Genomic DNA, 25,049 nt, shown 5'->3' on the forward strand with positions numbered 1-25,049 from the left:
CCCCCCTCCCCCTCAGATGAGAGGGAGTGCCTTTAACTATGGGCAGGCTGAGGCCCACCATCTCCCAGCAACCACAATAAGTTCAAGAGTCTATATAGTTGATCTCAACATCCTGTCAATATGTGTTGTCCCCACTTGCTCCAGGCAAAAGCCCACAAAACTACTCCTCACACAAAACAGCTATGTAGTTCTGCTGCTAACCCAACTTTTATTAGAATGGAAAGGGTTGTGCGAATGGGTGGATTGCAGTAATGAGTGAGTGGCCTTTAGGACCCAGAGTGAAAACCGCTGCATTAGAAAATACTGTCTGCTTGGTGGTAAGGTACAATCCTTGTCTGCAAGGCAAGTAACTGTGTGGCAAGCCAGGAAGTGAATCTACAGTGCACCAACTTGATGCACATACGTCAAGCCACACTCCAGGATTTTCACTGTGCTATAGCAGTGTCCACAGGGGACATTACTGTGTAGCAATCTGATGTGGTATGCTATAGATCCACACCCTGGCTTGCCATAAAGTGCTATGTAAACAAGCCCTTGGAACAGAGCTCCCCACAGTGTGAGGTGCGCCCCCCTTGGGGGCACGGAGGAACATTTGGGGGGGAGCGCAGCTGGTGCCCAGGCCAACCCCCATGGGGTGTGGGAAAGGGAGCGCCACCCAGCTCCACTCCTGGTCCTGCCCCAGCTGCCAGCCCCATGTCCGGGTCTCTGCTCCTAGGGTCCTGGCTGCCGGCTCTGTACCCAGAGTCCTGGCTTCCAGCCCCACCCCTGCCCCTAGCTGTGGCCCCAGCCTTGACTCCCTTACTTCTGTCTGTGTCCGGGCCGGGGTGGGGGGGCAGGTTAGGGGGATGTGACCCTGAAAAGTTTGGGGACCACTGCCTTAAAAACATTTTATAAAGCAACCAAATAACAAACTGATAATAAGCAACTAAAATGTGTACATCTTTTAGAAATGCCTAAATGATTAAGCCCCATTTTAAAAAGTGACTTAGGCACTTAGGCCTCTAAATCCCATTGACTTTATGAGATCATCTGGACTGGAGATGGCAGAGGGGTTGGGATGGGGAAGGAGATCCGGGGCCATTGGTCTCCTGCCTATGGACCCCACTGGTGAGCCTTATGAAACACACTGCTCATTTCCCATACTGTCTGTGAACATATTTTAGCTCTGGATGTTGGTAAGGGGTTTATGAGATGTTTAGATTTGAAAGGCTCCAAATAGCCACAGAAGGGCCACAAGGGATGGAGGCTACCAGGAGGCTGTGGAGCCTTCTAAAGTTCAGGGGGAGAGCCTCTCCAGAGGCTCTTCAATCCCTGCAATTCCCTGCATTGGGCCCAGGAAGCCTCAGGAAAAAGCCACAGAAAGCAGCGGAACGGGTTCATCACTCCCCATCACTCTCTCCATGGATGGCTCTTGTAAGGTATCATTGGAAAGGTTATGATTTACTGAATGTGATTATCCAATTTGTACGTATGTATCATTTCTGTATCTAAAGTTAGGAATATTGACTATGTAACAATTACAACTGTCTGTTTACTTGGGAAACACCCACCAGACAACAGGCCATCAGTCTTGATGGGCCATTAGGAAGAAACAGTAAGACTTTAAAGATACTAATCTCTCTACTTCCTGAGAGGCATCCTGGGATGTTGCGGTGACTCTACTAGGTCATGTGGTCATTTCACCTGGTACTAAACACCACCTGGGACACTACTGGTACTTTCCACTGGAAACAAAGGTTTCCCGCCTTATGTAAATTCTATTTAGAGCTGGGGAGTAAGGCAAACAGGGCTCTTCTCCATTGCCTTCCTGCCCAAGAAGAAAGCCTGCTGAGAGTACCTGAAGAGACAAAGGAAATGAGCGGTGGGAAAGGCACAGCTGAGTCCAGACTAAGACAGAAGTCTAGTCTCTAAAGAGAAATAACTGGAACTAAATCAAGTCAACAATTTCACCATCACTCCTCTGAACTGGTATCTTTCACTTAATGATATCCAACTACTTAAAAAACTATGCAGAGATTTCTAAATCTCAGACTTATATACACTGTCACATCCCAGCTGGGGCAGAGTTATGGTTGTGTTGGCTATTTGAATGTGTCTGTGCATCTTAAACTCTGAATTTCATGGGCTTCTAATTTAATATATCAACATATTTGTTATTGTTACTATTATTTGTATCACAGTCCTGCCTAGAGGCGCCCCCATCACAATAAATAAGTGTGGGCATTCATGTTTATGTGCATGTATTTACACACACATAATTCTGTGCAGAATTTACTACAGTGTACTCCACTTAAGTATGTGTTGCTTAACTTCATAATCTCCTGGTGTGAATAAGAATCACACCTTTTGGTCTGGCCCAGTGGATTCCGTATCAGCAAATGATACAATTGGTTATTTAGGCCATGATCTTCATAGATGAATGGATTCCCAGGCCAGAACGCACCATTATGATCATCTAGTCAGACGTCCTGTATAACACAGGCCATTGAACTTCCCCAAAATAATTCCTAGAGCATGTCTTTTAGAATACATCCAAGGATCCCATTAGCCCTTGATTTGAAAGTTGTCCGTGATGGAGACTCCACCACAAGCCCTTGATATATATTATTCCAGTGGTTAATACTGCCACTGTTAAAAATTTATGCCATATCTCCAGTCTGATTTTGTCTAGCAACCATTGGATTGTGCTATACCTTTCTCTGCTAGATTGAAGAGCCCATTATTAAATATTTGTTTCCTATGTGAGTACTTAGAGACTGTAATCAAGCCACCTATTATCCTTCTCTTTATTAAGCTAAATAGGTTGAGCTCTTTGAGACTGTCATTATAAGGCATGTTTTCTAATCCTTTAATCATTCTCATGGATCTTCTCTGAATTGTGGATACCAGAACTGGACACTGTATTCCAGCAGCAGTCGCACGAGTGCCAAATACAGACGTAAAATAACCTCTCTATAATAATCTCCATGAGATTCCCATGTTTATGCATCCAAGGACTGCATTAGTCCTTTTGGTCACAGTAAGAGCAGTTCATTGTCAGCTGATTATCCACCATGACCCCCAAATCTTTCAGGGTCACTGCTTCCCAGGATAAAGTCCCACATTGCGTAAGTATGGCCTACATTCTTTGTCCCTAGATGTAAACATTTACATTTAGCTGTAGTGAAACTCATAGTGTTTGCTTGTGCTCAGTTTACGAAATGAACTAGATCACTAGTTACTGGTGACCTGTCCTCCTTGTTATTTACCACTATCCCCCAATTTTTTGGTCATCTGCAAAGACTTACACATTTGCGTAACTTTACGCATTATGAGAAGTCCGATTGACTTCAAGTTAAGTGTGTAAAGTGAAAGTTATAAGCATGTGCATAATCTTTGGGAGATCACCACCTTATAGTACAAATAGAGTGGCAAATTTCTCCTCCCCCTTGGAGCAAGGGAGGAAATGTGAATCTCTGTGTCACATTTCCTTCCTGTTGTTCCTCCTGGGACAGCTCAGCTACAAGCCACACATTCTGCTGAGTCTACAAGCTTAGTCTAAACCTTCACAGTGCCAGCCTACAATTGGCACATTACCCCTTAACACACTCTGGATTGGGTGGTCTGAAGTGTGGTCTTTGGCATGCTTGTCATACATTGTAAAATCCCAATAAGTTTTTTAAATCTCGCTGATGCTTTATAATAAATTTTAAAGTGAGTCCCTTCCTATCTTTGTCAGGTACTATACTGCTTTAGGTGATCCAGTATTTGGACAGTATGGTGATAGGCACTATATAAATAGCTAAAATAGATGGAGTCTGAGATGCTGTTCACATATTTTGCTATCACCTAAACAACTCACAAAAGCACTTTGTACTGGCTAAAAGAAAGAGGCAGGGCCACACTTAACAGCTAAATAAAAATCTTCAAATACAGCTAAACTTCCTTTACTCAGTATTGAATATTTTTGCACCTGCCTTAAAATGACAACTTTAATGAATGGATTTAATTTGAAAGTTTCACTATATGACCTGTGTTTCCTTTGCTAAATTGCTGTTTTGCGACTTCCTATATTCACATTCCTTTGTGAATTTCAATAGAAACCCCCATGTTCCCTATGCTAGAAGGAGAGCTGGTCACGAATTTCCCATCTGAATGACTTACTGATGGGAAAAGCAGTTTCTGCACAATCAAAATTTTCCAGCGGAAAATCTCAATTTTTGCCAAAAATCAAAATGAAATATTTTGTTTCAACTTAAATCAAAATATTTCATTTTGCTAAACTGACCCAAAACATTTTGTTTCATACCAGTTTATTAAAACATTCAACTGTATTACCCTGTCAGTGTACTGCCTTACGAGCTCCCATTCGCTCTTATGGGCCGAGCTCCCTGGAGGTTGTATTTCACATAATGCAGTGCACTGATAAGGAAATACAGCAGGGTTCGGCAACCTACGGCATGCATGCCAAACACGGCACGCAAGCCGATTTTGAGTGGCACGCTGCCTGCCCAGTGAAAGGAGGAGAAGGAGGAGGGGCCGGAATGCACCACGCTGGGGGAAGAAGCAGGGGAGGGGGAAGCTTGGCCCCCCGCCGCCCCTCTCAGCCCCCCCGCCCACCGCTCTCCCCTGCGGGGGCAGGAGGCAGAAGCTTGGTCCTGCGGCAGCCAAGCTTCCGTCCTCCCCCGTTTCTTCCCCCAGCGTGGTGCATTCCAGCCCCTCCTCCTCCCCCTCCATCTCCCTTGCGAGGGGGAGGGGGAGCGGAGCAGAGCCGAGCGGCAGCGTGCTCCCTGCTCCACAGAGCAGGCAGAGAAGAGGTAGGGATGGAGCCTGGGGGAAGGGGGTGGAACAGGGCATATCTCTCCCAGCCCCCTGCCATTAGCCGCTCAGGGCAGGGGGCTGGGAGCACCCCCACGAGCCGAGCACCCCAGCCCTCTGCCCGGCACCCCTCGCCCCTCTGCCCTGAACTCCCCACCCCAACACACTCCGATCCGTCTGCCCTGAACCCCCCCCACAGCCCCATCCCTCTGCCCTGAACTCCCCATGCCCCCAGCCCTCTGCCCTGACCTCTAGTTGGCCCCAACACCCAGCCTTCTGCCCTGCACCTCCACACACACCCCAGCCCTCTGCCCTTACCCCTGAAGCCTCCAGGCATCCAGCCTTCTGCCCTGCACCCCCACACCCACCAGCCTTCTGCCCTATCCCCTGAATGTCCCCACACCCCCAGCCTTCTGCCCTAAACCCCCCACATCCCCACTTCCCTGACCTCTGAACCTCCCCCCCACACACACACCCAGCCTTCTGCCCTGCACCCTCTGCCCTGACCCCTGGACCCCCCCTCCAGGTCTGGGGTCCCGGCTGCCGGCCCCTTGCCAGCCGGCGTCCCGGCTACAGGCCCTGCTCAGCCCACTGCAGGCCTAGGTGAACAGAACCCCAGGCTGGAAGCGGGCTGAGCAGGCTGGCGGCGTAAGATCAGCATTTTAATTTAATTTTAAATGAAGCTTCTTAAACATTTTGAAAACCTTGTTTACTTTACATACAATAGTTTAGTTATATAATATACACTTAGAGAGAGACACCTTCTAAAAAACGTTAACATATATTACTGGCACGCGAAACCTTAAATTAAAGTGAATAAATGAAGACTCGGCACACCACTTCTGAAAGGTTGCCGACCCCTGAAATACAGTGACTGTCTAACCACGCTCTGCTTGGTGCATGATAGGAGTCACATACCTCTGGGTGTGTCTTGGCAGATGTAATTCAGTCATGGAGCCTGGCCCATAGAGAAGAGTGGGAGCAGCAGGCTCCTGCACTACAGCTTCCATGAGGCAGTGCATTACAGTGGGAAAATGCAGAAATGTTTCAACACTTCCAAATTGAATTTTCTCAGAATTTCTGTTCTGTGAAAAATTTCAATTTTTCATCCTGATTTGGGACAAAAACAAAGGTTGACACGGCCGAATTTCCTATGGGACGGAAGTTCCAATTATCGCTCGCCTCGAGCTAGAAGCATTTCGACAGCAACCACTTATGATGTCACAAATGTGTTACCTGTCAACTTTTCAGAAGGAAAATGAGGCTTTTACCTAGTATCCATATGATAAGGGTCAGAAGAGGGGGAGTGATTTCTGTTTTCCCTTCCTCCTTCCTTGCCTCGCCTGCCCAAGTTCCATCCCTTCATGCAAATGTTACAGTGAGGAATGGAACTGATGGCGGGAGAAGAGGGTGGTGAGTACACTGACAGCTCTGCAAACAGAGGACTGTGGCTTTAAGATTGGAAATAAGCACATGGCTCACCAGGGATCACCAGTCTGAAGTTTGTCCCTCATGGACTTTCCAAATCCCAGCAAAATCAAAGCTGAGGGGATCGTTTCATTCTGTCTCAGAGCCAGTAATTCCTGAAAATGGCAAAATATAGTATTGTTTTATTTTGCTGATCAAATATTAACCTAGTATAGGGTCAACAGGAGATTTCTGAAAGCATTCAACATTTTGAGTCTTGTTTTTATAAACCAAAGGGAGCCTTCCTCCTAGCTCCCTGGCCCTACTGCATCTACTCAGTGGCTGTAACACTTCAGATAGCCCAGGTTGAGACCCATGGAGCAGTAGGAGTAAATGAACTTCTAAGAAGCAAGGAATCTATTAACATGTCAATAGTCCTTAGTAATAAGGCACAAGGAAAGAGAAACACAAAAAATATTAAAGCCCCACAGAAACAGAATGGTCCATGAACCAGAGTGCTTTTCAAAGAGCTCTTCAAGGCATTCACAGCTTTGTAATATTTGCCTTTGCTTGTTTTTTATAGTAAGGCATTCTGTGGTTAATCGTAGCCTGGCTAATACTCATAAACCAGTTGGGTTCCCCCTTTTCTCTTTGTGTTTTCTTTCTGCTAGACTTTTCCTTCTGCTTCTGTTTGGAGTGTGGGGAAAAGAAAATGATACACTTTCATCTAAAGATGAAAAGCTCCATAACTGGGGCCAGATGTTCCTGAAAGATTCCTTTGGGGGGAGGAGGGTCCTCACCTCTTCCTCCCCCAGCACATCAGCTGAGGGTAAATCCCTGAGCCCTCTGCATTCTGCCGGTTGTCATCTTGAATCCAGCCTGAAATTTCAGTCAATTTGGCTCTGGGAGCGGGCTCCTGAGGCAATCTTTCCCTCCTATGATCCCAGGCACTTTGTCTGCATTCTAAGTGTCGAACTGAGCTAGTTCAGACTTACAGGATGCCGGGACATTTATTTTGTGTCCTTTTAGCAATGGAAGAGCTTTATGAAAGTGCACTGGATTCTAAAGAGAAAGTACTGATCTTTTACGTTATCATTTTTAAAAGTTTCCTATTCACATTTATTTTTGCTTTCACACTTAAACAAGATGAATTCAATTAATTGAATTAACTCTCCCCTCAATGCAAATCCCTTATTCTCACTAATACTAAGGAGAATTGTATATCTTTAATGAATGTTTAAACTGCTATAAATATTCCCCTTTATTTTTACAGTGGCAGTAAATTATAATTCTGCAATGCAGAAGCCCTGAATGGTGATTGTATCAATGTGTTAAACCAAACCTTTAGGTAAATTAGAGTAGAAATCATCAGTAAGCTCAATACTATTGTATTTAAAAGCTGTGAACATGTTTCCTGTGCTGCATTGGATCATAATTCATATACATTTGCATCTGCTCTGGTTTCTACCCTCCCTTCCCTGCAGCTTTTGCCTCTCAGCTGCCACTGTGATAACCCCTCAGGAACTCATAATCTCTTTAGTTGTGACACCGTAAAATACTGCCTGACAGAAGACTGGGAGAGGGTGAATAAATGGAGAATACTGCAGATGTAAAGTACTTTCCCCATCCCTCCCCAGATTGGGCTTTTAAAGAAGATTTATTAGAAAGCAAAATTTAGCAGTTTATATATATAGATATATAATAAAACACATTTTACAAATGTAGCAGAATTAATTGAATCCTGCAATGAGATTTTTTTTAAATAAATGGATAGTTCATTGCCTCAGGTATATTATATTGTTAAAACAAAGTTGACAGTTCTTACCATCTGGAAATAACCTACAGCAGGATGGGAGGTTATCTCACCTAATCTGCTGCTGCAGTGGGAAGAATTTGCTGCCTGTTGACCTTCAATCTCGGCCAATCCACATTAATGCGCTCAAAAACATACACACACACATGCAAACTCCAGATAGGATTCAAGCTCCGTTTCTAGTCCAATGCTCACAGATCTGCTTGGAACAAAAAATTCAATTATGTTGGATAGAAAACAAACACTTTGGCAAAAATGTATTGTGGCATGTTGTAGCAGTTTGTCCATTTCCAATATAACTACTTGCAGCAGAAAGGCAGATTGAAAATAAAAGGGGATTCCTCCAGTAAAGGCTCAAGTGTGCTTAGGAACCAGATGGACTGAAGTGGAGAACAGCATTAAACTAGGCCGCAGACTACACGGCCGGAATATATTTTTTCTTTTGCACAATTCACTAGGCAGCAAAAGATTTCCATTCTCAAATTTCAATCAGATTTGGCTTCCTTCTAATTTGGGATTAGTAGTTCTACTTGTTGTGACGTTACACCCCATATTCTTTATGGAAGTATGCTTACGTTATGGATATGGCATAACTGAGATATATTTTATGCAAGATGGCTCCTGTAAGGTATCATTGGAAAGGTTATGATTTACTGAATGTGATTATCCAATTTGTACGTATGTATCATTTCTGTATCTAAAGTTAGGAATATTGACTATGTAACAATTACAACTGTTTGTTTACTTGGGAAACACCCACCAGACAACAGGCCATCAGCCTTAATGGGCCATTAGGAAGAAACAGTAAGACTTTAAAGATACTAATCTCTCTACTTCCTGAGAGGCATCCTGGGATGTTGCGGTGACTCTACTAGGTCATGTGGTCATGTCACCTGGTACTAAACACCACCTGGGTCACTACTGTACTTTCCACTGGAAACAAAGGCTTCCCGCCTTATGTAAATTCTATTTAAAGCTGGGGAGTAAGGCAAACAGGGCTCTTCTGCATTGCCTTCCTGCCCAAGAAGAAAGCCTGCTGAGAGTACCTGAAGAGACAAAGGAAATGAGCGGTGGGAAAGGCACAGCTGAGTCCAGACTAAGACAGAGGTCTAGTCTCTAAAGAGAAATAACTGGAACTCTAAGCTACAGGAACTCTGCAACTTGTCTAAAACAACATTTAGGGTGAGAAATTACTTATTGAAACCAGTCTCTTTAAGATCTTAAGCTTAGTATGCATGTTTTGTTTTATTTGTTTGGTAATCTGCTTTGTTCTGTTTGCTATCCCTTATAACCACTTAAAATCTGCCTTTTATAGTTATAAACTTGTTTTTGTTTATTATTAAACCCAGTTTGTGCAATTTATAACTGGGGGGGCAAGAAGTTGTACATATCTTCCTACACATTGAGGGAGGGGGCGAATTTATAAGCTTACCTTGTATAGTTTTCTCTACAGCGCAAGACTATATTATTTTGGGTGTACTTTTCAGATGGGAGCTGCACTTGAGTGCTGGGCAATTTCCTAGCTGAGTCTTCTCACAGAGAGCTGTTTGGAGACTGTGTGATTCTACAACTGGTGCGTCCCTACAAAGCAATGGGGCTTCTATCACTTCCCTTGGTAGATTATTTCACAATCTAATAGGAACTCCTAAGATGTTTTTCTTAATATTCAGCCTACATTTATTTCCCTTTTCATAATTTCTTCCTATTACTTCTACTTATATCCCCTTGGTCTCCCCCAAATAATTTTTCTCCCTGTTTGGTATTTGCTTCTTCAAATATTTGAGGATAGTTGCTATAATCCCCCTTAATTATCATTTAAATGTGCTATTTTTTACAAGGCCTTCAGTTTAGTATCACTTGCAAATGTCATTAATATTCTGTTTACTCCTTCTTCCAGAACACCAATGAAAACCTATCACTGATCCCTCTAGACAAATCCCACCAACTTGATACATTGCCATTTATCAGTACTCTTTGTTTACGGTCCTTCAGACAGTTTGCATTCCCCATGACAGCATTCTTATCTAAGTCCATGTGAATTAATTTTTTCAAGTAAGGTGTTGTGAGGCATTGTATTAAAGGTTTTACTTAAATCCAGCTACATTGCTTCTACTACATTTTCTGCATCCACAAATAGTATAATTCTATCCAGAAACAAAACAACCAAAGAAGAAGAATGAATGTTGAGCCATCTGTTTTTCCCACTAAACATTACTTTCTGATCTGAGGATCCTGTTCTCTCTCATGTTTTTCCTTGCTTAATGCTCATTGCCACAGTGATAGGCTCTCTACGCGGGCTAGATTATGACCCCCCATTACTTACAATGGTGATTTCATAGGAGTCAGTGGGACTGCTCCTGTAAGTAACTGCTCACCATTGGAAGTAAGGGATTCGCAATCTGGCCGTAAGTGATAAAAATAAATACATGGGACCGGATTCTACCATGCTTACACTGAATAATACTTTTCACTTTAGGGGTGAAGTCCCAGTTCCACTGAAGTGAATGGCAAAACTCCCATTGACCTTAATGGTGCGAGAATTAAATGTCTACTCGTTTAAATCAGCAGGACTTTTCATGGAGTAATCTTCTGCTCAGTGTGAGTAAGGATGGCAGAATCTAGCTGATAATAGATACACCCATTCTCAGGAACCAGCATTATCACCACCATTTCTCTGGCAGAGAGTAATCTGACAGGGTTCCCTTTGGAGCCCGTAACTTCCCTTCTTAAAGCAGCTGCAGTGGGGGTCATTATTGAATGACACGAGACACATTTTTTCTCACTTGGAAACTACCATCTAAGCCCTTTGGAATGAAAAAACTGACTTGGAAAATACTCTCTTTAATGTGGCCAGGTGTACTAGTTCAGTTTGTCAGCAATACCCAAGTGTCCAGGCCAGTCATACTGAAATCAGGCTTAATTCTAGGGTCAATGTAATGGGCCTGCTGGATGTACAGCACCTTTCCCCACCCCCAGCTCTTCACCTGCTCCCCTCCCTGCCTGTAACACCACCCTCTGGCCCAGCTGCCCCTTTGCTGAGTCTAGATCAGTGGGTTCCCAAACTGGGGTTCGTGAAATGTTACAGGGGGTTCTCGGGAAAAAATTCCCTAATGGCGGACAGAGCTGTCCCTAGGAACCCCGGGCAACACGGGACCAGCAGCCTGGAGCCTTGAGACTTCCAAGAGCGAAGCAGATCAAAGCAAGCCTATCTATCACACTGAGGAGATTTAAACTTCAAGACTCCTTATAAGAAATGGAAAGGGAGGTGGATATTTTTTGCTGTTTTTAAAATTAAATAGGCTGCTAGTGTTGTTTTTAAAATTATTATGAAGAACGAGTTTAAGTTTTGTTGTAACGTGCGTTGTTTGCCTGGACTGCTCAAGACCTGAATGCTTGTATAAGAGGAACTCTTTGAGTTGGCTTCTTAGGGTATGTCTACACTACGAAATTAGGTCGAATTTATAGAAGCCGGTTGTATAGAAATCGTTTTTATACAGTCGATTGTGTGTGTCCCCACATAAAATGTGGTAAGTGCATTAAGTCGGCGGACCGCGTCCACAGTACCGAAGCTAGAGTCAACTTCTGGAGCGTTGCACTGTGGGTAGCTATCCCACAGTTCCCGCAGTCTTCGCCGCCCATTGGAATTCTGGGTTGAGATCCCAATGCCCGATGAGGCAAAAACAGTGTCACGGGGGATTCTGGTTACATGTCGTCAGCTTAACACACACCCTCCCCCCCCCCCCCCCCCCGTGAGAGCAACGGCAGACAATTGTTTCGTGCCTTTTTTCCTGGGTTACCTCTGCAGACGACATATCACGGCAAGCATGGAGCCCGCTCAGCTCAGCTCACCGTCACCATATGTCATCTGGGTGCCGGCAGATGTGGTACTGCATTGCTACATAGCAGCAACTAATTGCCTTTTGGCAGTAGACAGTGCAATATGACTGGTAGCCGTCATCGGCTATCTGGGTGCTGGCAGACGTGGGACTGCATTGCTATACAGCAGCAGCTCCTTGCCTTTTGGCAGCAGATGCTGTATTACGACTGGTATCCATCGTCGTCGTACTCCTCAGTGAGTTCGGTCAGAGGCACCTGGGCAGACATGTTTTGTCTCCTGGAGACTCAGTCCTGCCGGCAGTCCTATTGCACCGTCTTGACGATAATGGCTAGCAATCGTAATGCAGCATCTTCTGTCAAGCACCCAGAAGATGCCGATGGCTATCAGTCATGCTGCACCGTCTACTGCCAGCCTAAGATGTAAAAGATAGATGGACCAGATTTGTTCTGTATTCATTTGCTTCCCCCTCCCTCTGTGAAATCAATGGCCTGCTAAACCCAGGGTTTTGAGTTCAATCTTTGGGGGGGCCATTCTGTGTGACAGTTGTTTGTGATTCTCCCTGATGCACAGCCACCTTGGTTGCTTTTAATTCCCTGTAAGCCATGTCGTCACTCGCCCCTCCCTTCCTCCGTCAGACAATAGTTTCGCGCCTTTTTTCAGTCCAGACGCCATAGCACTGGGATCATGGAGCCCGCTCAGATCACCGCGGCAATTATGAGCACTATGAACACCACGCGAATTGTCCTGGAGCATATGCAGAGCCAGAACATGCCAAAGCAAAAACAGGTGAGGAGGCAATTGCAGCGCAGCGACGAGAGTGATGAAGAAATTGACATGGACATAGATCTCTCCCAAAGTACGGGCCCCAGCAATGTGCAAATCATGGTGTTTCTGGGGCAGGTTCATGCCGTGGAATGCCGATTCTGGGCCCGGGAAACAAGCACAGACTGGTGGGACCGCATCGTGTTGCAGGTGTGGGACGATTCCCAGTGGCTGCGAAACTTTCGCATGCGTAAGGGCACTTTCATGGAACTTTGTGACTTGCTTTCCCCTGCCCTGAAGCGCCAGAATACCAGGATGAGAGCAGCCCTCACAGTTGAGAAGCGAGTGGCGATAGCCCTGTGGAAGCTTGCAACGCCAGACAGCTACCGATCAGTCAGGAATCAATTTGGAGTGGGCAAATCTACTGTGGGGGCTGCTGTGATCCAAGTAGCCAACACAATCAAAGACCTGCTGATATCAAGGGTAGTGACTCTGGGAAACATGCAGGTCATAGTGGATGGCTTTGCTGCAATGGGATTCCCTAACTGTGGTGGGGCGATAGACGGAACCCATATCCCTATCTTGTCACCGGAGCACCAAGCCACCGAGTACATAAACCAAAAAGGGTACTTTTCAATGCTGCTGCAAGCCCTGGTGGATCACAAGGGACGTTTCACTAACATCAATGTGGGCTGGCCGGGAAAGGTACACGATGCTCGCGTCTTCAGGAACTCTGGTCTGTTTCAAAAGCTGGAGGAAGGGACTTTCTTCCCGGACCAGAAAATAACCGTTGGGGATGTTGAAATGCCTATAGTTATCCTTGGGGACCCAGCCTACCCCTTAATGCCATGGCTCATGAAGCCGTACACAGGCAGCCTGGACAGTAGCCAGGACCTATTCAACTATAGGCTGAGCAAGTGCAGAATGGTGGTAGAATGTGCATTTGGATATTTAAAAGCAGGCTGGCGCAGTTTACTGACTCGGATAGACCCCAGCGAAACCAATATTCCAATTGTTATTGCTGCTTGCTGTGCGCTCCACAATATCTGTGAGAGTAAGGGGGAGACATTTATGGCAGGGTGGGAGGTTGTGGCAAATCGCCTGGCCACTGATTACGCGCAGCCAGAGACCAGGGTGGTTAGAAGGGTACAGCAGGGCGCGGTGCGCATCAGAGAAGCTTTGAAAACCAGTTTTGTGACTGGCCAGGCTACGGTGTGAAACTTCTGTTTGTTTCTCCTTGATAAAACCCTCCCCCCGCCCGGTTCACTCTACTTCCCTGTAAGCTAACCACCCTCCCCTCCCCCCTTTGAGCACTGCTTGCAGAGGCAATAAAGTCATTGCTACTTCACATTCATGCATTCTTTATTAATTCATCACACAACTAGGGGGATAACTGCCAAGGTAGCCCGGGAGGGGTGGGGGAGGAGTGAAGGACAAGGACACACTGCAGTTTCAAACTTTAACTCTTACTGAAGGCCAGCCTTCTGATGCTTGGGTAATCACCTGGGGTGGAGTGGCTGGGTGGCCGGAGGCCCCCCCACCACGTTCTTGGGCATCTGGGTGAGGAGGCTGTGGAACTTGGGGGAGAAGGGCTGTTGGTTACACAGGGGCTGTAGCAGCGGTCTTTGCTCCTGCTGCCTTTCCTGCAGCTCAACCATACGCTGGAGCATATCAGTTTGATGCTCCAGCAGCCGGAGCATCGACTCTTGCCTTCTGTCAGCAATCTGACGCCACCTATCCTCTTCATCCCGCCACTTGCTCTCTTCAGCCCGCGAATCAGCCCATCACCTCTCCTCTCGTTCATATTGTGCTTTTCTGCACTCTGACATTGACTGCCTCCACGCATTCTGCTGTGCTCTGTCAGCGTGGGAGGACATCTGGAGCTCTGAGAACATATCATCCCGAGTCCGCCGTTTTCTCCTTCTAATCTTCACTAGCCTCTGTGAACGAGAAACATTTGCAGCTGGTGGAGGAGAAGGGAGAGGTGGTTAAAAAGACACATTTTAGAGAACAATGGGTAAATTTTTTCACGTTAAATGTTGCTGTTCACATTACACAGCACATGTGCTTTCGTTACAAGGTCGCATTTTTCCTCTTATATTGAGGGCCTGCCCGTTTGGTGTGAGAGATCACTCACTCAGTGCCAGGCAACAGAATTTGGCTTGCAGGCAGCCATGGTAAGCCTGAGGCTATGTCTTCACTAGGAGGGGTATTGATTTAAGATATGCAAATTCAGCTACGCGAATAGCGTAGCTGAATTCGACGTATCCGAGCCGACTTTCCCCGCTGTGAGGACGGCGGCAAATCGACCTCCGCGACTCCCCCGTCGACGGCGCTTACTCCTATCTGCGCTGGTGGAGTACAAGCGTCGATTCGGGGATCGATTGTTGCATCCCATGGGGGGGAGGGATAGCTCAGTGGTTTCAGCATTGGCCTGCTAAACCCAGGGTTGTCAGTTCAATCCTTGAGGGGGCCACTTAGGGATCTGGGGCAAAATCAGTACTTGGTCCTGCTAGTGAAGGCAGGGGGCTGGACTCAATGACCTATCAAGGTTCCTTCCAGTTCTAGGAGATGGGATATCTCCATTATTATTATAGGTTGTTAAAGTTTGGGAACCACTGGTCTAGATGAACCAAATTTCTTTTGTCCGTTGTCCCTCACTTTTTCCTCTGCATTTCAAGCACATTTTTCCGCATCCACGTGGTATTCTATAACTCCCTGTTGTGTCTTGTCCTTATTGAGGTTGTAGGCTTTCTGGGGCAGATATTGTCTTATTTTATTGTGTTTGTATGGCATCCAGCACAATGAGGTAACAATCCTGAGTGGAGCCTTTGGGCACCACTGTAAAAGAGAAGTACTTTAATAATAATTATTATAATACATTCTCCTTCAAAATTGTTATTTATTAGAGCTAGTTTATGTCTGTAAGTAATATGTCATGAATATATTTATCCTGATTTCAATCAAAAGCAGGGTTGGCAGATGAAATAGCTTCCAACTCTGGTCTTTGCAAAATGTTCTTCTTTTGACTGCAATGATGCAGCACTTAGGCATGGAGGTCCTTGCTTTGCACATTACATTATGGCTTCTCTTTCCCTGCATTGCATTGTCTCTTTAGGGGTTATCCTGCTACTTCTGGATAAGTTGCGAAAGATGAAATGGGAGCAGATGTGGAGACTCACAGCTGAAAGAGAGTTAATGAGCATGCTGTCAACCTCATTGGCTGACCAGGTGGGTTGGGCAGGCAGTTTTGAAGACCTGGTACAAACATTGCTCCTTGGATTGGGGGTGGGGAGGGAGAGAGGAAGGAAGGAAGGTAGATAGGTAGGTGTCCTGCCATATCCTCTTAAACAGGCAGAACTCATTGCCATGTCCTTCTGAAGAAATTGTTGAATGTGGGGGATAGAGATTTATCCACAAGACTCCTATTTACAGACTGAATTTTTTACCTCTGATGCACAGATGCTTTTTAAAGGGACACAGTTGGAGTCTTTTTCTTTTTTATAGCCTTTACTTTAGCCTTTCATTCTTTCTTTAAAAGACTCCAGACTTTTGAAGCTTGAAAAAATTGTTGCTTTTGCTACTGCTTTTGTCATTTTCATTTTGGCAAATGGTGATTTTGATTCTGTCAGTCTCTGGATACTTCTGTTGCCTGCATAGCTGCAGAATATGAGCATCTTACAAACATTAATGTATTTATCCTTACAGTACCCCTGTTAAGTGAGGCGGGATTACTGTCCCCATTTTACTGATGGGGAACTGAGGCCCGGAGAAACTAAGGAGCTGATCCAAAGCCCACTGAAGTCTATGAAAAGACTCCCACTGATTTCATTAGCCTTTGAGTCAGATCATAAGTGACTTGCCCAAAATCACATGGAGAGCATGTAGCAGAGGTGGGAATTGAACCCAGATGCCTGGACACTTACTTTAGTACCTTAAGCACAAAGATCATTTTCCTCCTCCCACTGCATGACTTCATAAGAGCAGATCATAGTGGCACTTACACTGTAAGCTGTTTTGTAGCCCTGTTTCACGTGTTTTCTGTGAAACACTTAGAGCACTTGCGGGCAATATAAAATAATAACTAATACTCCTACTGGTAGTTCATCGTAAGGGACAGTAACTGACAGGATCACTCTTCTTTCTTTTATTGAAAACTGATGCTGTACTTAGGAACAGTAGGCAGTTCACCATCTGCCACATAGTACTCCCCATGATGGGGAAAAAAAATTTTTTGCCAGTGGTACAAAATACTTGATTTGAAAACCCAGGGGCAGTCTGCTAGCATTCTGTGTGACAAAGAGTCTGTTTTCCTCTAGTTCAGACCTGCAAGTCGGCCCTTGGGGTTCCAGCACCTTTAACCAATGCAGAATTGTGAAGCTAGGTTTGCAGAGCTGACAGCTTAATGTAATAATTCCCTATTCTCCCTCTCACATGCTTTCTGAGCAAAGGACTGAAGAGAGTCAGTTCGGAGAGATGTGATTGATCATCTTTCTGCTGAAATGATGCACCTGATTGTTTTTCTCTTTTTGTCTGCCAGGATATCTTCAATGCTGTCATCAAACAGAACCCGTTCCTTGTCTACCAGCTTCCATGTTTCTGGAATGTGCAGCTGTCTGACCACACACGTTCTGAACAGTGCTACAGGGATGTGTCTGACCTAAAGGTATATTTAGCTGAAGCTGCAACCCAGTGACTTGGATCTTGCTTGTGTTTTGGGAGATAAAATGGAAGTTCCCACAGTGGCAGGGAGATGAAGCATAAGGGATGGCTTGTGTGCATTCTTTGTGCCGTAAAAGATGAGGGAACAAATGTGCTTTTGTTTTGGTCTGCATGTTCGTAATCGTGAAAATGGAAGATGGATAACACTGCCCAGAGCTAGGCTGGATGCAGACAGATGCTGCACCGCCTCCTTACCCACACACACTATGTCTCTGCCAATGTACTTAAGCCTGACCTGCAGCACTCACTGCTGTTTCAGTACTTTACTACTCCTGAATAGGGAATGATATCACCCTTATATTCTGAACATGCTGCAAGAGATTTTAAACAGAATTGTTTGATATAGAGCGTCTCACAAAGAGGAGCGGAAGGATGGTGTAACCCTGAACTGAACTGTCTCCTCAGCAGGGTGGGGGGGAAGGAGAGGACGGGAGGGAAGGGAGGGAGGAAGGGTTAACTAGATGAACTCTTGACCTCCTCTCCGGACCAACATTTCTTTCTTTCTATGGTGTATGGGGGACCAAATCCTAAGGACATTACGCAGTTCTTACTCAGCTTTTACCAGCTCTTTACTTTGGCAAACTCCTACTGACTTCGCTAAGACTTCCCCTGAGTAAGGACTGAGTAGAAACCAAGTAAGGATAACAGGATATAGCACAATAAAAGTAATGCTACAATATCAAGAGAATACTCAGCAACACATTTTTCACTGTGATGAAATAGAGTGCAGAAGAGGAAATCGATAGGTGACTTCACTACAGGGAGATCGACGCTGCTGCAATCGATGCAGCAGGGATCGATTTATTGGGTCTAGTGATAGGGCGACCAGCTATCCCGTTTTTAAAGGGACAGTCCTGTATTTAAGCCCTCCTGCAGGTGTCCCAACTTTTTCTTAAAAACAAGTAAATTGGCCCGTATTTTCTGTCTCCCCCACATCAGTACTGGTGGGTCCTGGTGCTGGCCAGATCCCTGGTCGCCAGCCACCCGCCCACCAGTGGTGAGTGGGAGGATCCAGTGGCCAACTATGGGGGTGGATGTGCAAGGCTGGTGGGGGGTGAAGATGCAGTGCGCAAGGCCAGCCACTCCCCCTGCTGATCCGTCAGCGCAGCCCCCACTGTGTACCGGCTCTCAGCCAGCAGGGCCCTGCCTCCCGTCCCATTTCCAGCCAGCACTGGCTGCGCGCTTCGATCTGCGATGGCTGGTAAGTGCAGGCAGGTGCCAGGCAGCGACTGATTACGTGTCACCTCTGCTGCCCACCCATCGACCCTTTATGTGCTCCCCCTCTTGCTGTCCTCTCCCTGCTTTGCCCCTGCAAACCCTCCCCCCCACAGCCCCACTACCCCTATCTCCCCCTCCCCCGACCCGGCAGGGCGTGTCCTGCTCCCAGCGCTGTGCAGAGAACCAGCCCCTGGTCAGAGCGTTCAGCTCACCAACAGCCTGGCCAGCAGGCACCTTCCTTCCCTCACTGCCTCTGGCTGGGCCGGCACCACGGGAAAGCCCAAGACTCTCTGGCCCAGGGCGCTGGCCAGGAGGAGCCGAGCCCTGCATGTGTCAAAGCCCAGCACAGCACTGGGAAGCCTCTCCACCCCTCAGCTGAGCTCTGGAGTGGTGGGGGGAAGCAATTTCCAGCCTGTTTGCACCCTGGCCCTGCAGGCTCCACAGCAGCCCTCCGGGCAGGGGCTTAGCACCCTTTTCACCCCACATCCCCATCCTGGGTCCTGCCCCCAGGGAGCACGGGGCTGCTCCATACCCTAGGCACCCTCCCCCGCTGAGCCACCTCTCTGGCCGGGTTTGCTGAAGCCCCTGCAGTCAGGTTCCCTGGGGCCTGGTGCATAATGCGTCCTTAGGGCTTAATCCAGTGGTGGGCAACCTGCAGCCTGCAGACTGGATGCGGCCCATGAAGGTAATCTGATTGCGGGCCGCAAGACATTTTGCTGACGTGGACCATCCGCAGGCACGGCTCCGTGCAGCTCCCAGTGGCCGCGGTTCGCCGTTCCCAGTCTATGGGAGCTGTGGGAAGCAGCGGCCATCACATCCCTGCGGCATGCTGGGAATGGCAAACGCGGCCACTGGAGGTGCAGGGGCCGTGCCTGCGGACGGCAACGTCAGCAAAATGTCTTGCGGCCCACAATCAGATTACCCTCATGGGCGCATGTGGCCCGTGGGCCACAGGTTGCTCACTACTGGTTTAATCCCTTCCTGCCCGCGCTGTAGCTGGGGGACAGGAAGCTGCTGGGTTATGTGGGTGGCCAGCAGCAGCCTGGAGGTGTTAGCTGCCTTTCGACACTGTGCGGGCAGGAAGGGACAAGCTGATTCCAGCCACAGGGAGAAGGGAGGTGCTGGCAGGTGGGGAAGATGAGCTCTGCAAGGACACAGGCCAGGTCATTCCTTCCCCCCACCCTCTCCTGCAGCTGGAAGCAGCTCCCATCCCTTCCCTCCCGTGTAGACAGTGCTAAAAGGCTGCTGGTGGCCACGTTCTGGCGTGAACCCTGGCAGAAATCTGCAGAAGGGGGGCACGTGACCCTGCGTGCCCTCACACGTGTTGCCTCGGGAAGACCCGGCGCCAGGTACCAGGAGAGGCAGGTCCATCCTGGGGGCCCAGCCAGGCATGGAGGGTGGAGAGCGCTGGGCAAGGAGGGTCAGGTCAGTCAGTCACCCTCCCTGTGTGAGAGAGGTGTACGGGAGCGTGTGTTTGTCACCTCTCTCCATGTGAACCCTAAAGCCTTAAAGATAAGAAGGTAAATAAAAAGAATCCAGCTCCTCAGCATTTCTTTTTAACAGGGGCTCAGTCAACTTGATGTTCATTTGAACATTTGTACTGCATAGTTCTGATTCATTGCCATTGAACTTGCTTGAATATGAGTAATTTTACCAGGTGTCCCGTACGCCGCCTAGGTAAATATGGTCACCCCAATCTAGTGAAGACCTGCTAAATTGACGGCCGAGCGCTCTCCGGTCGACCCTGGTACTCCAGCTCTTCGAGAAGAGTAAGGGAAGTCAACCGGAGAGTGTCTCCCGTTGATGCAGCGCAGTGAAGATACTGGGGTACATCGACCTAAGCTCCTGCTCCATTATTCACATAGCTGGAATAGCGTAACTTAGGTCGACTTACCCCTGTAGTGAAGACAAGCCTCAGGAGGACCCCTAAGACTGACTCTTGAAGGGTAGGAGAAGAAATAGAAGCAAGGCAGGAAAAGAACAATAATAGCTACATCGTAAATGGAGAATGTTAGTCTGCCTCTGTGGATCAGAATACATTTCTAAACTGAATTATAAAAAAATGTCAGTTCGTTCTGTAGTGGTTTCCATACTACAAGACAGGTTGGATGGATTTAAACAAATCCAGATGAACTAAGATTAGTTGTGCAGTTGTAATTCTGAAATACTAGATTCAAATGTTGCAGGCAGCACATCTGGGGCCGGAGAGTGAAAACTATTCTACAAGGTCTGGTATAGTACAGCCTACCTAGACAGCAGTAGGCAAGCATTGGCAGTACAGACTAGTCACAGCTAGAACTGTTTGAATATTGCGAACAATTTTTCTGACTGTTTTTTTCAAATGTTCAAACAAGTTCATTTTGGCTGAGCCCATCTTTGTGTGTGTTCTCTCTGAATGTTCAATCAAACGAATTTTTTGGTAGGAGTGCTCATAGAAACAGCAAATTTGGGATTCATAAATGTAAGTAATCCCTGATTCCAAAAGTTACATGCATCCAAAAAGGGACCAGAATCATGGCATATGACCTACATGTCCAGTCAAAGGTAACTAACACAGTTTGAATTTCCTAGAGCAGATATTTGCAACAAACTCCTCATGCAATCTACAGATCATAATTATTTGCCAAACTTATACAGTAAATAATTTAAAATAAAGAACAAATTTTAGAAAATCATAAACTGCTTGTAGACAATTCACAAAGAACAAAAGAGGTGAAAATCATCAATTACATTATTTGTTGTGAATTATTCACCCAGTGCTATTCAGAATTATATGGAGGAAAACTGATTTTTTGATGGAGTTATATCACAAATCTAGGTGGAGTGATCTAGAGGGTTGTTGAAAAATTAATGCAGGCCATAGGCATTTTACTGTTCATGTATAGGCAGGATCCAAGCAGCCGGGATTCATAGTGTCACTGCACTCTGTTCTGTTATAAAGTGCTGGCGGACATTCCGGTTCCTTTATACTTCTGGTAAGAACAATATATAAGAGTGATTGCCAGGATCAGAACAAAAAAAGAGATCTTGGAGCAGAAGCAAAAATGCTTTTAAAGGATGCATTCTGTCAAAATGCCCCTCTTGTGGAAAAATGTTATATCTTACATTATTCTATTGTATATGGAACTTTAATTCACAGAAATATCTGAGACACCCATTGTGGATTACCAAATTTATGTTGATTAATGTCATTTAGTCTCAAATATTTATTATTGTATTTCATAGCATGCTACTAAAATTATTGTAATATTTTGTAAAAAGTAATGAAGCCTTAGATTCATTACTTTACTTCATTACTTCATAATTCAGGCACCCTGGGGTTAGCCCCTGACTCAGCAAGGTACTTTAGTACTTGCCTGATTTTAAACCCATGACTAGTCCCTCCAGCTTCAGTTGTACTTACAAGCATAGGCGTTGTTTGACTGCTATATTTGGGGAGGGAGGCAAAGCACTCACACGTGCATGCATACGCATGTGAATGCTGAAGCCAATCCCCTTGGCTCACTGGCTCCCTCCCCCCGCCTTGAGGGGTACCTGGGCTGCCGGTGCTGGGGGGGATGGGCTGGCTTTACAGAGGAGCCCCAGCTGCTGCAGCGATGTCACTGCTCTGGTGCTGCTGGGACTGCCTCCCTGCAGGGGCTGCTGCTGCTGTCAAGGGGATACCACGTGCCAGGCTCTTGCTTCCCCCCATCAGATCCCTTTCTCTTCCACCTACCCTCCTTCCCCCGGCCCCACCGCAGACACTCACCGTTGTACAGGAAAGAGGCAGGCACTAGGACCAAGGAGGCAGTGTCCAGCTGCCAAGGCAGCGACCCAAGTGCAGGAGAACAGCTCCTACGCTCCCCTTGAACTGAAACATGCCAGGGAGGGTGCAGGGAAGGAGGCGCAGCGTAGGAAGGTCAGAGCCCCCCTCCCGGGCAGGCCAAGCAAAGCAAGCCCTGCAGGGCAACTTAGCATTTGCAGAAATGTGCTGGGGTGGAGGGGGGGCGTGGCATGTGACCCCACGTGACATCCCCCCACACCTTGCCTCTGTTTTGGGCGGGAGGGGCAATACCCTCCTTGCACCTGCCCCCAAACTACGCCCATGCTTACAAACCTAAAATCAGGCCTGAGCTTAAGTATCTTATTAAATCAGAGGCATAAATCTTTGATGAGTTATCACATCAGTGCTTCAGCTGGTGTAGATAGGCATAAATCTTTGATGAGTTATCACATCAGTGCTTCAGCTGGTGTAGATAGGCATAGCTCCATTGACTTCAGTGAAGCTGTGCCAATGTGCACAAGCTGAGGAACTGATCCATAATGTGGGACCACAGGATTGGGCTTTTTACTTTATTTTTGTGAGCGTTTTTTAATTTGTTGATTAGCATTATGGCATTTAGCGAGATTCAAGTTTCTAGCAAAATGCGAGCTGTGTCAGAACGTGGTCTTTACATGAACTGTGCAGCGGACATATTTAACACAAGTTTGAAAAAATATATTTTAAATCTGTAAATTAGTCAGTTTCCATGACATTTGATATAAATGGTACAACACAATATATTTGGCACATCCTGTATTTCATGGTGAATAAGACTGGAGTAAAGAATAAGGTAGTAGAGGCCTCCAGGGGAGAGAGAAAGATGAATTGTAAAGTTGGTGGTGGAGGATTAAGAAGGATGTCATGGTGAAAAAGGAAATACTGGAAGAGATTTAAATTCCAGACTAAAGCTGGTCTAGGCCTTAGTATTATTCAAGTCACAAGAAACTGCATTTTTTCATGTCAAGCTGAAAATACACCAGTTTAATTCCATCTGGTCTCAAAGTCCGTAGGATTTGAGGATTTGTCATCATTACATACAACATTATGTCAAATAAACTTAGGGAGGCTTCATAGTTAGCTGCTATTCAAGTATGTATATACTTCTCTGCCACTCTGTTCACAGCCCTGAATAATGGAAGCACAATGTGGTCAGCATGCTTTATGAAGGTGTAGGAAGCTCTTGCATATATCCTGTCAACCGCATAGGATTCTAATCATTATTTTTCTCTGTGCATTTTCCCCCTAAGTTGCATTTATATCTTCTTTAGCAATTTTTATTGTTTTAAATTGGAGAGGCCCAGATTTTGGGTGGCTGTTGCAATTAGTATCAGAGGGGTAGCCGTATTAGTCTGTATCCACAAAAACAACGAGGAGTCCGGTGGCACCTTAAAGACTAACAGATTTATTTGGGCATAAGCTTTTGTGGGTAAAAAAACCCACTTCTTTAGATGCATGGATGTGATGCTTTAGGAATCACATCCCGGTAGAACACATTATCCCACCATGTAGACAAGCCTTAAGAAGATACCCAGAGAGACAGTGTTCTGCTGGAGGGTATGGCTGTGTGCTCTTAACATCAGGTTTGAAATATTGAGTCTCCCTGGAGCAAATGATGCAGCTTGGAGCAACTTGAAACCTAGGAAAGGTTGCTCAGAACTTTGTCGTTAACTGAGTTCCATGCAAAAAGCAACAGAGGGTCCTGTGGCACCTTTAAGACTAACAGAAGTATTGGGAGCATAAGCTTTCGTGGGTAAGAACCTCACTTCTTCAGATGCATCTTACCCACGAAAGCTTATGCTCCCAATACTTCTGTTAGTCTTAAAGGTGCCACAGGACCCTCTGTTGCTTTTTACAGATTCAGACTAACACGGCTACCCCTCTGATACTTGAGTTCCATGCAGTTAACTGTGTGAATTTTCAGGCCAGACCTTAAAAACTGCAGCTCTGATGTCTGTGTGGCTGTTAGAGCCAGGGTTGTAAGAGTAGGAGTTTGTGCTTGCATCATTATGCTACATATCCTTCCTCCACTGCTGTATAACATTTTCTGCTGTCTTCTGTCTCAAAGTTAAATGCATTTTCATGGTGTGCCAAGTGTATAACAAGTCAAGTGCTTTGGGACGAAAGATGTGGTATAAAGGTAAACTATCATTACAATGTACTCTGCTTCACCTGGGCACAATATATTTGGATGTATTCCAGGGAACTGATTGAGCCTAATTTCAGTGAGTGATAAAGGCTGCTGATTAAGTGGGATGGTATTAGTAGAAATTTAGATAGTGCCAAGTTGCTTAATGGTGATTAATCAGGTGTTAAATAGGTGTGGAATTCTAAGATCTGATCTTTTAGTAAGTAAATTGCTAAATAAAGATTAAGAGGTGTATTTTCCTTAGTTCTGAGGAGGCCTTGGTCAAGGATACCTGTGTTTATGTGGTGTCTAACCAAGCAGTTCCAGGCAGTGGAATTTACATGCTCTAGCTGCAAGGTTTTTTTCCACACCAGCAGAGCTTCAAAGTCCTGGAAACTGAAGCGCTCTCTTTTCACAGTTTCTTTTAAAATGCTAGGAAATTAAAAGAAAGAAAGAAAAGAAAACGAATACAATATTAAAGTGTGGTTCAGTCCTGGAAAAGGGGCATGGCAAAAATGACGTTTTTGGGTTCTACATTCATTGTCTCTTCCTAATTTCCAGTTCA

The 25,049-nt window shown here is 46.0% G+C and overlaps 1 protein-coding gene across 1 annotated transcript in view; it reads left to right on the forward strand.

Moving 5' to 3' along the window:
- The window catches only part of LARGE1 (LARGE xylosyl- and glucuronyltransferase 1), a 377,994-nt gene that overhangs the window by 298,844 nt on the left and 54,101 nt on the right, over nucleotides 1–25,049 (forward strand). Inside the window, exons 8-9 of the mRNA XM_054032553.1 lie at nucleotides 15,736–15,848; nucleotides 17,158–17,283. Of these exons, the coding sequence (XP_053888528.1) occupies nucleotides 15,736–15,848; nucleotides 17,158–17,283 (239 nt within the window). The remainder of the gene's footprint in view (nucleotides 1–15,735; nucleotides 15,849–17,157; nucleotides 17,284–25,049) is intronic.

Source organism: Malaclemys terrapin, chromosome 1 (assembly GCF_027887155.1).
Source record: "Malaclemys terrapin pileata isolate rMalTer1 chromosome 1, rMalTer1.hap1, whole genome shotgun sequence".
NCBI classification, from domain to species: Eukaryota; Metazoa; Chordata; order Testudines; family Emydidae; genus Malaclemys; species Malaclemys terrapin.